This window comes from Rissa tridactyla, chromosome 3, assembly GCF_028500815.1.
Source record: "Rissa tridactyla isolate bRisTri1 chromosome 3, bRisTri1.patW.cur.20221130, whole genome shotgun sequence".
Classification (NCBI taxonomy): Eukaryota; Metazoa; Chordata; class Aves; order Charadriiformes; family Laridae; genus Rissa; species Rissa tridactyla.
This window is the reverse complement of record NC_071468.1, coordinates 88,608,637-88,621,012: the sequence shown is the minus strand read 5'-3', so window position 1 is coordinate 88,621,012 and position 12,376 is coordinate 88,608,637. Positions and strand designations below refer to the sequence as shown.

The 12,376-nt window shown below is 37.8% G+C and overlaps 1 protein-coding gene across 3 annotated transcripts in view; it reads left to right on the top strand.

Moving 5' to 3' along the window:
- The window catches only part of LOC128906800 (cytochrome b5 reductase 4), a 40,229-nt gene that overhangs the window by 16,403 nt on the left and 11,450 nt on the right, over positions 1 to 12,376 (top strand). For all 3 annotated transcript variants that reach the window (XM_054194707.1, XM_054194706.1, XM_054194708.1), the window contains 5 exons: positions 134 to 188; positions 1,781 to 1,838; positions 1,943 to 2,036; positions 2,611 to 2,643; positions 3,295 to 3,417. In XM_054194707.1, the coding sequence (XP_054050682.1) occupies positions 134 to 188; positions 1,781 to 1,838; positions 1,943 to 2,036; positions 2,611 to 2,643; positions 3,295 to 3,417 (363 nt within the window). The remainder of the gene's footprint in view (positions 1 to 133; positions 189 to 1,780; positions 1,839 to 1,942; positions 2,037 to 2,610; positions 2,644 to 3,294; positions 3,418 to 12,376) is intronic.

Genomic DNA, 12,376 nt, shown 5'->3' with positions numbered 1-12,376 from the left:
GAAATAAAGCCACTAAATATTGTGGAGGGGTATTTAGAACATTCAATTTTAAGAAAACGAAAACATCTCTGATTATGATTTCTATGAAGCAAGCATTGCAGCAAATGTTTTAATGAGTCTCTGCTCTTTGTAGGTATGGTTCCTGAGAAGAAAGGACTGGGTGCTTCTGTAAAAGATTTAACTCCAAGGTAAACATTTGTCTTTTCATTGTCTGTTGAATATTCTATTTAATAATTCTGTGCAGTTCTTAGTAAATGCAGACAACTTCCTCTATGGCTAGTTCTTGATGTTTCAGCTAAATGACCTCTCATATCCTCTTATAAGTAGGAAAGTTGAGGTTTAGGTTTCAACAACTTGCCAAAGGTCATATTGTTGGTATATGCAGATGATGATGCAGGGTTCTTGGCTTGCTCTGTTGGTTTCTAGCGCTTGCACTGCCTTGCATCGTATAGAAATGTATGGCTTATGTTTGCAGGCTCTTCAGCATCGCTTCTTGAGAAAACTCCCGGGAAGTGATTCCAACTGGGCTGATTACTTTTTTGACTTAAGTTAATTTGTCCATAAATGTATGAGTTGGCGTGCCTTGGAAAAATATTTAATTTCAAGCTGGAATATATTAAGATGTGATAGCTGTATTCAAGTTTCTACAATACACAAAGCAAAGCAGGCCCACTGTGATATGCTGGCTGTTGTCACTGAGGTATCATTTTACTCCATGATGCCTTGAGTCACCAAGCTTCAGTTTCTTATTTTGCATCAAAATCTCCTGTGAATGTGTAACCTTGGGCTAGTTACATGCAGTCATATAATATACTGTGGCTTGTGAACAAGTGGAATGGGACTTATCTTCTGGAATGCTCCACAAAACTTGCTGCCTTTCTTCCCATGTGTGTTTGGAATGTTCTGGTTCATGAGTGGAAGGTGTGCAGCCTAGAACGTGTTGGCTGTCAGGAGTGTCTGCTGGAGGGGGCATCCTCCCTCTCTGCCTTCCTTTGTGGTCCAGGAGTCCAAAGAGTAGATGGAAATGGTTAGGACATTGGGGAAGGGAGAAGACAGTAGTAATGTAGATGCAAGGGGTTAACTTTGTTGTGGGGACAGAGCTGACTTTCACTGTCTGGGATTGCAACCCAGCTGGAAGTCAAGCGAGAACTATAGGTGTCGATGGTGGAGAGCCAGGCCTGAGATTGTCAGATGTATGGTCCCCATGAAAATGGGTAGAGAAAGGTATCACTTTTCTGGGGTTGGATGGGTAAGTTTCTTCTTGGCAAGTGGAAGGGCATACAAACAATTAGCATTTGAAGGCTTTCTGTTTATTACCTTACCCTGGATTTATTACAAGGTTTGGGCAGCTTGGGAACATAGGAATGTAAAATCTTGATTTGGGGAGATGAAGGGATCTGTGTTTTGTTGTATGTGCATGGAATCTATAACTCTTGGAAGCCATCCTGGCTATTTAATGCTTTTGTCTGGAGTCAGGATTTTAATCATCTTGTTAGGAAGGTTCATATGCTGCGAAGAGCATGCACGTGCTTTTTAAGTAAAACCAATGCCATATAACTTTAGCTACAGTGTGCTGACTATCAATCAGGACTGTTGTTATTTTAATAGTCTTCTCGATATTACTAGCTCTGGACTTATCTCTTCAAAAAATAATAAATAATGTATTCGGCTTGTAAATTCGTGATGGAAGCTCTGCTTGAAAACTGCTAGTTAAATATATTTTGGTATGCCCAAAGAAAGTATATGTTGTTTTTGCTGTATTGTATTTTTCCTTTTACAGTTATGACTGGTTCCAAACGGATAATTCGATCACCGTTGTCATATATACTAAGCAGAAGGTCAGTGAATTTTATGAAATGGAGAATTACAAGATCCAGTTGTGATCCAGCTTGAATTCTGGGAGAACTTTATTAAAATGGTTCTTTTTCCTGTCCTATGAAAGGATATGAATGCAGAGTTGGTGATAGTTGACTGTCAAGACAAACGATTAAGGGGAGAGATCATCGTGGGTGACCACTCATATCTTGTCGAAGTTGGTAGGTACTGTAATTTGCAGTTGAAAGTACTGAACTTTTATTCTACATTATTAAAACCTTCTCATCAGACCATATGCATTTTACATATATCAATTAATATTTTATTCTTCTTTCATTAGAGATGATTGCTTTAAAGTATCTTGACGTAAAGGAATTGCATTGTTTATCAACTCATATCTTCATTTGTTTAGTATGTACTTATTTTTTTAAACGTAGAATAAAGCGTAGTAAGAAATTGATGTAAAATTTGTGTAAAATTTTTCTTCAAATTTGTTTTTGATGGTTATTAAAATGTCCTTATTCAAAAAGGGCAAGTGGAATGATTTATCTAAATGCAGATTGGTAGCTTTACATGAGTCATTGTTAAAAATAATGGGAAAAATTGTCCCTTTCTTCATGTTCTGTATTAAGCCTGCAGAAGTCACGAGTGAAATTTCAGGGACAGATAAAGAGGCATAGGGTTCTAGGTTCATTAGTTTACTCAGTATCCCTAGCCTTAAACTGTATGTATATATGACAAGTAGAATGCAATTTTGTTTTTGCTTAACATGGAGTTTGTTTCTCTTTATTTCAGACTTGGATCATGCAGTTCAAGAAGACGTGGCTGGTAAGTTCTGTCTCTTGCAGCGCTTCTCTATCTCTTCTAATATCAGAATGTGGAACTTCAGTTTTGCTTACCACCAGGTTCTGACACAATCAAATCAAACCATAACATTGAATAATACTTTGTTGTTTTTTTTTTTAATTGTGGCACTTGAGCTTGTGAAAGTAGTAAGTTGATGGTGCTCTGATCCCTCTGAGTATGACTAAATGTCAAAATAAGTTAGTTCTATTGTGTGTTTTGTAAACTGTTCTTTGCTTAGACTTGGATTTTCTTGGATTTAATTATTCATTCAAATGGTCTTGGAAAAAAAGGAAGTAGTATATAGTGATAGTTACTGATTTCCAGTAAATGAGGACTCTAAATTAATGAGCATTCTTTTTGACCAGAAGGGTTGTGAAGCGTTTCACAGTGTATTTAGTAAATAAAACATATTGATTATGCATATTAAGGTAGTGCTTGTTGTCTTAAATGCATTGTAAAACATTATAAAGAGATAGCTGAAAGTACATTTCGTTTGATGTTTTAATTAAACAGATTAATTCCATATGTCTTGAGAAATGAGTAGTACTTCTAAAATTTCATTATAATGGAGGAGTAAAATATCTTGTACAAAATGTAACTAAAAGTAACGGTGTGAAACCTCTTCTCTTTTAGTAAATATTGCTGAAAAAGTTGGGAAAATAGAGATTATCTTAAAGAAAAAGGATAATGTTCATTGGAAAATGCTGGGACAGCCCTTGGAGAGTCATAATACATTTATCAAACGCACAGACAGAGGTAAGTGTTTCAGCAGTTTCATGGCCATGTTACCAGCTGTTTTAAGACTTTTTGGAGCTTGTTAGTTATGTTTAGTTTCTCCTAGGATTTTCTTTTTCTGTGTTCATACCTTCGTTTCTTTCAGGAACGTTGTTGAAAGCTGCTCAGGAATTCTCCTTGAAAGGGTTCAGCTTAGAGGTGTTTTTTGGCTTTGCTTTGGTTTGTTGGTTTGTTTTGTCTCGCAGTGGAATTGGAGGTCTTCCAGGCTTCTGGAAAGACTGCAAGAACCTAATAGGGGAAGGTGAAGACTGCTTGAGTATTGTTGCATGTCATGGCTACCCGTAGATAGGTACTACATATCTTTTCTGTCCATGTGAAAACCTCAGTAGACCCTGAGGAAATAGTGCATGGAATTGTATCAATCATTATATGCTTAGCAGCAGTGAAGGAACAAAAACCTCCACTTCCAATTGTTACTGTAGGTGTAATAACATCTTTCAATGCTGTAATGTTGTTCCAGCGCGCCGCATCTTTGTAACTTGAGCTATGATTAAATAAGGGACTTCAAGCAATGTGTAGGTATCAAAGCCAGCTCTGAATAAGCTGAAGCAGTAGATGTTTATACATGAGTTCATTTTGTGGTAATAGAATAGTATGAACTTGATGCAGCACCAAAGTGTATTACCTTGATCAGTGTGGTGCTTTTTTTTGTATTTACAACTAAATTAAAAATTTCTGCACAATTACATTTTATAACATAAGCATGCTCCTGATATTATTGCAGCTGTCCAGTTTCTTAATAGCCCCTCTTGGCCCTCTGTCTAATAATGCTCAAGAGTTGACTGTTAGTCTGCCTTATTATGTGTGAAAGCAAAATTGTACATTTTTAAGAGCGGATTAAATGTTGATCACCATGTTGTGCACCTCTTATTGGCTCTCAGTTATGCTACCTTGGCCTTTTAAAGTTGGGAGATTGCTGTGGTACAAAAAGGAAGACTGACTGCTTAAAAGCACATATCTTTAGCTACCTTTAGCTTACGTAGAATGTAATTTTCCTTACGAGAGTTTCAGAAACTGTCGTCATCCACATTAATATTAGATTTTTCAATATAATCCTCTATTTAATGGGATACAGCCTGGACTAATTGCTCGCTTTTTCTCTCCTCATCACTTTTGATGATTATGGAAAACAAAATGAGAAAATAACCTGAAAGAAGAAGAGGTGTAGAATATAGTGGCTTTGTAGATCATTTGCAAATGAGGAAGGTAAGGATGATTGGATGCAATTGACAAAAATCCAAGTTGAGCATTTGTAACCAATGCTTCCTAGATGATTATTCTGCAGGTTTTTTTAAGAAGTCAGTCTTCAGTGTAGCATTTGTCCTGTTATGCAGAGAAGTGTTACAGGTATTGGATAACTTTGTTCTGTAGCGCTGTCTGACTTCATAACAGTTTAAACTGAATCTCCAGAAAACTTAAGTTAAAGGGCTTGCTGAGCCTGAGTTTCTTCAATTCCCTGATTACAAAGGTTACGAATCATGGCTGAAAAGAGCAGGTGGAACAGCTGGCTTGAGGTATATTGTGATTTGAGTGTCAGCAGCAGAAGCAGTACCAGTGTTGAAATAGTTCCTTATGAGTGCTGCTTTGCTTCCAAGACCGAAACTGGCTAGTTAAAGCTATTTTATAGCTTTATATCTGGCTATATTTCTATGCAGCACTATATATAGCGTAGCACAGATGCATTGCCTTAAATATTCTGATTTTTTTTCACTTGGATTTATGTATCTTCCACTGCTTACTCTCAGCGTTACCTTTTATTTCCTGTGAGTATGTGAGTCTTGTTTGAAACCAGAGTAACTGATAATTTCCACTTCTTGAAAGTACATGAAAATCTGGGAACAGATTGGAAAGTAGTTATGTTATCATGTTATACCTGGTTTTTGTTTATTTCATTCAGGTTGTATGTATTTGTAGTTCTTTCGGTAAGCTACTGACACTTTCTAATCATTTTACTCAGAACGTTTCCACACTTCCAGTTTGGTGGAAAGGTTATTCTGAGGCTGTGAACAGCAAGAGCTTATGGGAGCACTGATGTTTAATCCCTTGGGGTTTTCTTGTCTTTGAGTTTTTCTGTAGTATTTCCTTGTGTATTGATCATTTGAAACATTTTCATTGTATTAAAAGCACAGAAGAAGGGCTGAAAAACAGAGAGGATTGACACTTGAAAATTATAGTTGATTTTATGTTGTTGTTATTACTTGTCCATGTGACAGCATTCATGAATGACAGTTTGTAAAGGGGTGGGGGGTGACCACCACCACCACCACCCCGAGTCCCCAGGCTTTTTAGTTATTTAATCTTTATTTTTACAACAGCTAATTCTAAGTTGTACAAAAAAGTGATGAAGCTCTTCTTCAGACACAATGACATAATGCAGAGATGATACTGGAAGCCTAGGATAACTTTATGCTATGAAGAGGTAATTATCATAAGCCCCTGCTTTTTTCCCCCTAAGTTGGGAAAGTCTTACTCCCAGATGAATTGCCTGTGGACTCTCAAATTCCTGCAGAGTTTAGACTATCTGGCCAGCGTATCTGTTAGTTGAGAAAAAAGAACAAAATTGTGGCATTTCTTCAAAGTTGAGGGGATTTTTTAAAAATTTTAATATAATTTCAGGGAACTACACTGTATCTTAGGATGCAGTAGAATATTCAATACTTCTTCTGCTCCTTAAGAAGGATTGAGTGCTTAGTTTTCTGGAGGAATAATTGTACCCAACAGTATTGCATAGGAAGCACAATTCAATATAATTAGTTTGTCAGTGTAGGGAAGTTGGTGACATTACTCCTAGCTAGCTGTTAGGAAATTGGTCATCAGGAAGCATAAACAAAAACTAATGGTCGTAATGCCAGCACCCTGTGAAATTTAAATTCAGTATTAAAAAAAGTAAGGTAGAACTTTCTCATTTAAAAAAACCCCAAAAACCACCACCACACAGTGCAGTGATAGAGTGCAGTTTTTCTTGTAGGTATTAAGACACGATTTCCTTGTATGTGCCTTTTCTGGGAAATAAGATATGGAAACCCACTCATGAGGGAATAGGTTGTGATCACCACTGCATATCATGCTTCTATATCAAGGTGGAATTGCAGCCAAGTCTTGGAGGTGACAGGCAAGCACTGTAATCCTGTTACATAGACCTGCACTTTAACAAAGATTGGTTAAAAAGACAGCAACCGGAAAAAATATTTAAAAATTAATTTTTGCTGTGGAATTCTTTAAAAAAAAAAAAAATTGAACTTGAATTTCAGCTATCTTTGTTCATATTAGCTGGTAAAAGCATATCTTTTGACTTTGATTTTTCTGTATTAGTGTGCTGGTTGTTTTACAGAAAAAATGAATTCTGCCAAATTAAAAAAAACGAACACAAGATCTTCACCACTGACCACTTGAATAAAGCTTCATTGTTGAGTACAAATTTGCTCGTGGTGTCCCTTCAAAAGACTTCTTGGTCTTCAGATAAGAAAACATTGCATGTGCATAAGAAGTATTTCTGTGTATCTAAGGCTTTTTTTTTTTTTTTTTTTTGACTTGTGGATAGCTGTTCAGCTTTAGTTGTGGTCAACAGAAAGTGAAACTTTGAAATATTTGAATTAATCACAATTTTTTACATATTTTCTGGTTTCTTAGCTTTAGTCAATAGAATAAGCAACTGATGTTGGCGCTGTATGTGATAATACCAGATATCTTTGTCCTGAAATTTGTTTCTACGCAGTAAAAATGAAATTTAAGGGAAAAACTAAGTACTTGGCATGCAGTTTGGAAAATGTTTTAGGACCATGTATATAAAAGCAGTAGCCCTATGCAAGTGAAAAATGACATGTTAGTAGGGGTGACTTACAGAGGTGGGAGTGGGGGTGGTGTATCTTTTCCCATGGAGAATAAACTTTACTTCTTCCTTCTGAAAGTGATTCTGAACTTCTGCTCGGGCCTGTGTTTTGGAAACTAACCTAATTACCAACTTCTGGTCTCCTAAAGAGTGTGCAACTGTTGGCGGATGCTTAGACAGTTCAGTAAAGAATCAAGGTGATGTTTCCTCTGAGGACTGAAATGGGATCTAAATTAATAGTTTCATGCAGTTGTTTTAGTACACGTTAAGTGGAAGATCATAGACTTTTTTCTGTTGGAGGTAACAGAAGGGAGCAGAATGCTGCTGTGGCACTTAAGGTGTGTAAGCCAGACTTATGCTGTGACAGCGTGCTATTTGCCATGGAACCAGGGTAAGTTTAGAAGGCATTGATTCAGTGGAAGCTTTTATTTTGGGATGGGAGGGAAACCATCTGGGAAGAGCATGGCTGACCTCTTCAGACAAGAGGAGCTAGCTTGTGAAATCAAGTAATTAACTGAAGCATTTGAGGGTATTGATAAGTTGATGGTCAGCATTAAGGGTTTGGGGTTGTCTTGACTCCAAGACAGGGCTGCTGCCAGGAGTGATTGGCAGCCCACCTTCCTTCAGCTGTGTGGTCTAATCGCCGTTATGTTGGCACTAAAATCACTTGAGGGTCTATAATTAAGTAACCTGAACAAAATAAGGATTCACTTTCAGCTGGCTGATGGATGCTGTTGGGTGGTACTCGCTTGCTGGGGGTGGAGTGGAACTCCTCCATGAGAGACGGAGGGGCAGTGGAGGGATGCGACTTTTATGCTTTGAAACTCCACATCCCAATCAAACCGGCTAACGTTGCTGCCGTAGCATTGCTGGGATTATGTCTAACAAGAAAGAAGAAATAAGAATTGTCACTGAAGTCTTACCACTGAAGAAAAGCATGAAACATCATTCAAGGAAAAATTCTTAAATTAAAATCCCTTTCATAATGAGGAAGAATGCCGTCAGCAAAAGGATGATACTCTCCAGAAGGTATCATTACCTGTGCAGCAGTTTTGTTAGTAAAACTCATTTCGTATGCATATGAATCAAGGTGCTGTAGTTCTTGATTCCAGCAGAGGAGGAAGCTCAGTTTAGAGAGTGATGTCTGTAGCCTGTCATTGTACTGGGTTTACGTAGCAAGGTTTTTTTGGGGGGAGGGGGGGCGCTGCAGGAGTGGCTTCTCTGAGAAGAGATCAGCAGACTCGATGTCTGCAGAAAGTTTGGTCAAACGTAACCTCCTCCCTAATTACATTCTCTAATTTGAAAATTAGGAATTGCTCCTGGGCGCTTGCATCATGCTCCAAAATTGAGAGCAGCGCCTTTTGCTTATGTATAGTAGCAAATTGTATGTCTTTGGCATCTGATGGTTAACTTGGCTTCATGGGCTGCTGAAAGCACCTGTTCTCCTTCAGCTTGCTACTAGAGCCTGGTGTTTTCTGCATTGCCAATTGTTTTTGCTTGCAGCTCCAAATTTTATTGGGACTGCTGATAATGACCTAATTTTATTTTCTATAGCGAAGAGGACAACCTGAACTAGGCATTTGCTTAGACCTAGAAAGGTCCCTGTTTTCAAAAATTGGATTGAGTGAATTGGGACAAAAGTTCTGTATGGCAAATTAAAAAGAAAAAGGGGGAGGTAGAGGTTAGTTCGTTACATGTGGAAAAGGTTGAAATATGTCAGGTTGGAAAGGTCAGAAAATTGTCAGGAAACAGTGAATCAGTTGATGAATCAGTTTTTTAACTTCTCTCTCCACTCTGAAATATCTGGAAGATTATTAGCTGATCAGTATTGTGGGACATATTACCAACCTCCCGTATCCTTTCAAGTAATTCTTAAGTCTGCAGAACTGCAGCAATCTTTGCATACTTGTTTGTATACTGTACTTTGCAATCTTAGTATGTATTGCTTTTCAAAAGAATGGTAGAAAAACAAATGACGACAAACTTATTTTATAAAATTTCTTTTATATAGCTGCTGGAGAGCTGTTGATGTCTTGCTTTACTTCAAGATTGATATGAAGTGGAATTATTGCCTTTCATTTTTCAGGGCTGTAGGCATTCTTTTGGTACATCTGAAATATGCTTATTCAAACTAAGCAGTTTGTAGGATGTTAGATGGAAGACATGAGAAAATATTAATGAAGAAAGATTTATTCCATGTCAGAGGCTTTACATCATGTCTCTGCAGGCATTTATAGTGGATAACTCACTGGTAGGTATTTGAATAATTTAAAAAAACAAGTGTATGCAGAAAAATGCCATGGCCACCTACTGTGGCAATAGTAGTACGTAATGAATTTGATGCTAATTTGGTCCATGCACAAATGGCATGTGTAGCTGAGATTTAGTAACATGAGCGTGTATTTCCAGGAATAACTGTATTTAGATACTTGACCCTTTTATCATAGTTTATTTATACCCTTGGAAATAAAGCCAATTATAAAGAAGCATGTCTGAGCTGGAACTTCTTGCTTAAACCCTTAATTTTTAAACATTTTGTGGATAAATATTGTTTGTTTGAAAGCTTTTTTTCTGTTTAAAATTCTTTTGTTTCTGTTGGCATTGAATAGACAGGCTGTGATCCTGTACTTATTGAAGGAAGGGAATGTTAAGTGATGGCTGTTCCTTCAGGCAGCAATTGACTGTAGTATCGCATAGCACTCTTAACAAGTCTCCAGCTGTCTTAACTCTTTTGCTTGGGTTTTTACTCCAAAATATCTGGGAATAGCAGAATGTTTGGGGTAATAATGCTGCAATAAGGAAACTGCAGTACAGATAGGTTACTTGTAAAATGATAATTCATTAGATGAAACTACGGAAATACTCAAAGTGGTCCTTAAGTGACTCTTAGAGAAGACTGGAGAAGGAGAATGGACAGCCTAGTTTACTGAGACCCTCTCAAGTTCTTTTTGTTTGTTTGTTTGGTTTTGTGTTTTTTTTTTAACTTTTTTTTTTTTAAGTCCAGCAATTGGTGGCTGTTCTCAAACTGTAGCCCTAGTTAAGAATAAAATTCAGTCAGCTTTACTGACTTGGGCATCCCTTTAGTGGTGCTGTTGGAGATAAGAGCAAGGAAGCAATGGCAGTGGTCACTTGGGCTGCAGCAATGCCTAGAATTTCCTTTACGTTTTGTCTTGCGTTTAATGAAGACTGCACTGGAAACTTGCCCTCTGTAAGGCAAGACTTGGTTAAGAAGAGGAGATGTGTTGACTCAAGAAAGAATTTTGTGTCACTTCAGGAGTTAGGTCCTGTACAAGTCATGTATGCTTTTACAGATTTTCTGGTAGTCCATTCCTGTTCAAAAGAGAATCGGTGTGTGACTAAAGTCAGGAAATAAAGAAGCATCTGCTGGTGCAGTGGCAAAATACAGAAGATCGAGGTGCTTCTACTTGTAACTCTTAAGACCTAAAGAAAGATTAGAATCATAGACTTAGTTGAAAGGGACCTCTGGAAGTCATCTGGTCTAACCTTCTGCTCAAAGCTGTCCAGTCAAGGTCTGAGTATCTCCAAGGACAGAGACTCTCAGGGCAGCCTGCCCCAGTGCTTGACCAGACCATCTTCATGGTGATGCCTAGTTGGGATTTCACGAGTTGCAGCTTGTGTCCTTTGCATCTCATCCTGTTTTGTAAGTAGCTCAGCTAGTGACTTGAGTATTTTTTTTAATAACATGAGAAAAAGAAGGGAGAAGAAACGTCATTTCACTAAAATAGCTTCAGTGCAGGAAGTGTCATTAGAAGGGTGTCATGCTCAAGTATTCTTATATATGAACCTGTCAAATTTTGAGAGGCTTTATGTGAAAATACTTATGTGAAAATACTCAATTATAAATTTTACATTGAAAATGGTAAATGGCATGGTTGGATTATTGTAGGTAAAAGGCTCCTTCTCTGCCTTTTTTTTTTTTTTTGGCTTGTTTTGGAATTAGGAAGTTTAGACAGTGCTGTTCATGGGATTTTGTTGCTTGCTTCCTTTCTTTGTTTTACATTTTATTCTTTGGAAGCTCAGCCCAGCAATATCTTATAGCCCATGAAACTTAGCTTGAGTTACAGACCTGTTTAGGCAGCATGGTACTATCTTCACGCTGATACTTCAGGTTAGAAATTTATCAGTGCTGAAACAAAGGCTTGGCTGAAAAATGCTCTTCTAAAGGTAGAAGAGGAAAAATGACTCCTGGTCATCTTCAATTTACACCTCTGGTTTTGTATCTAGATTTCTACAATATGCTGTCGCTTGCCTTATGCAGCAGTTGTTATTCTCATCTCTATTTTAGGAAAGCTGAGACACTTGTTCCCAAGTAGTCAAATACTACCCTATTGGCAATGGGAAGAGGCCTATGTCAGTTAATAGAATATTATAGTTGAGAGCTGAGGAATACCTTCCAATATTTGGCATTTATTGCCAAATTAACCTTGGTAAGCATGTTTCTTTCCAGAATGAAAGCTACTAAGCTTCTTCCTTGCTGCTTTACCCCTAGTTATGTTCTGTGGCCTGTGGCTGTAATCAGCAGGGCATAGCCCTCTATTTTGTTGTGTTTTCAAATCCTCTCTTAGATGGCAAAGTGATGTAACAATGCAGATTACATAGCTCAGGATGGCTGCGGAGTTAAAACGGGTGCGGGTCTGGCCAGCCTTGCACCGAGTGCTTTGCCACAGAGACCACTTCCAGTAAAAGTGATGGGTTCTTGTCCCTGTCGTAGCAGAGGCAGAGTAAACGGCTTATTTTGCTCTGAGCCTATCGTGGGTATAGGGAAAACACAGTACTTCAAGCTTCCGTAAGGTATTGGTGAAACTGTTAGAATTTTTCCCCTTTGTCCCTGAACAATGCTAAATATTCTGGGGTGTTCCTTCCCTTTTTCCCACTGTCTGTGTTTGGTTTTGGGGGTTTTTTTAATCCCCATCACTAATAGGAATGTACAAGGGTTTGGGGTTTTTTTTTATAGTTATTCTGATTAGTGGTGTTCTTTGCCTAATTTCTTTCACAGCTTCTTGAAAATTTTTGGTGGAAAAGCAGACCTTGCATAGTGACTTAATATTTTTTTTAATTTTAATGCTTTCC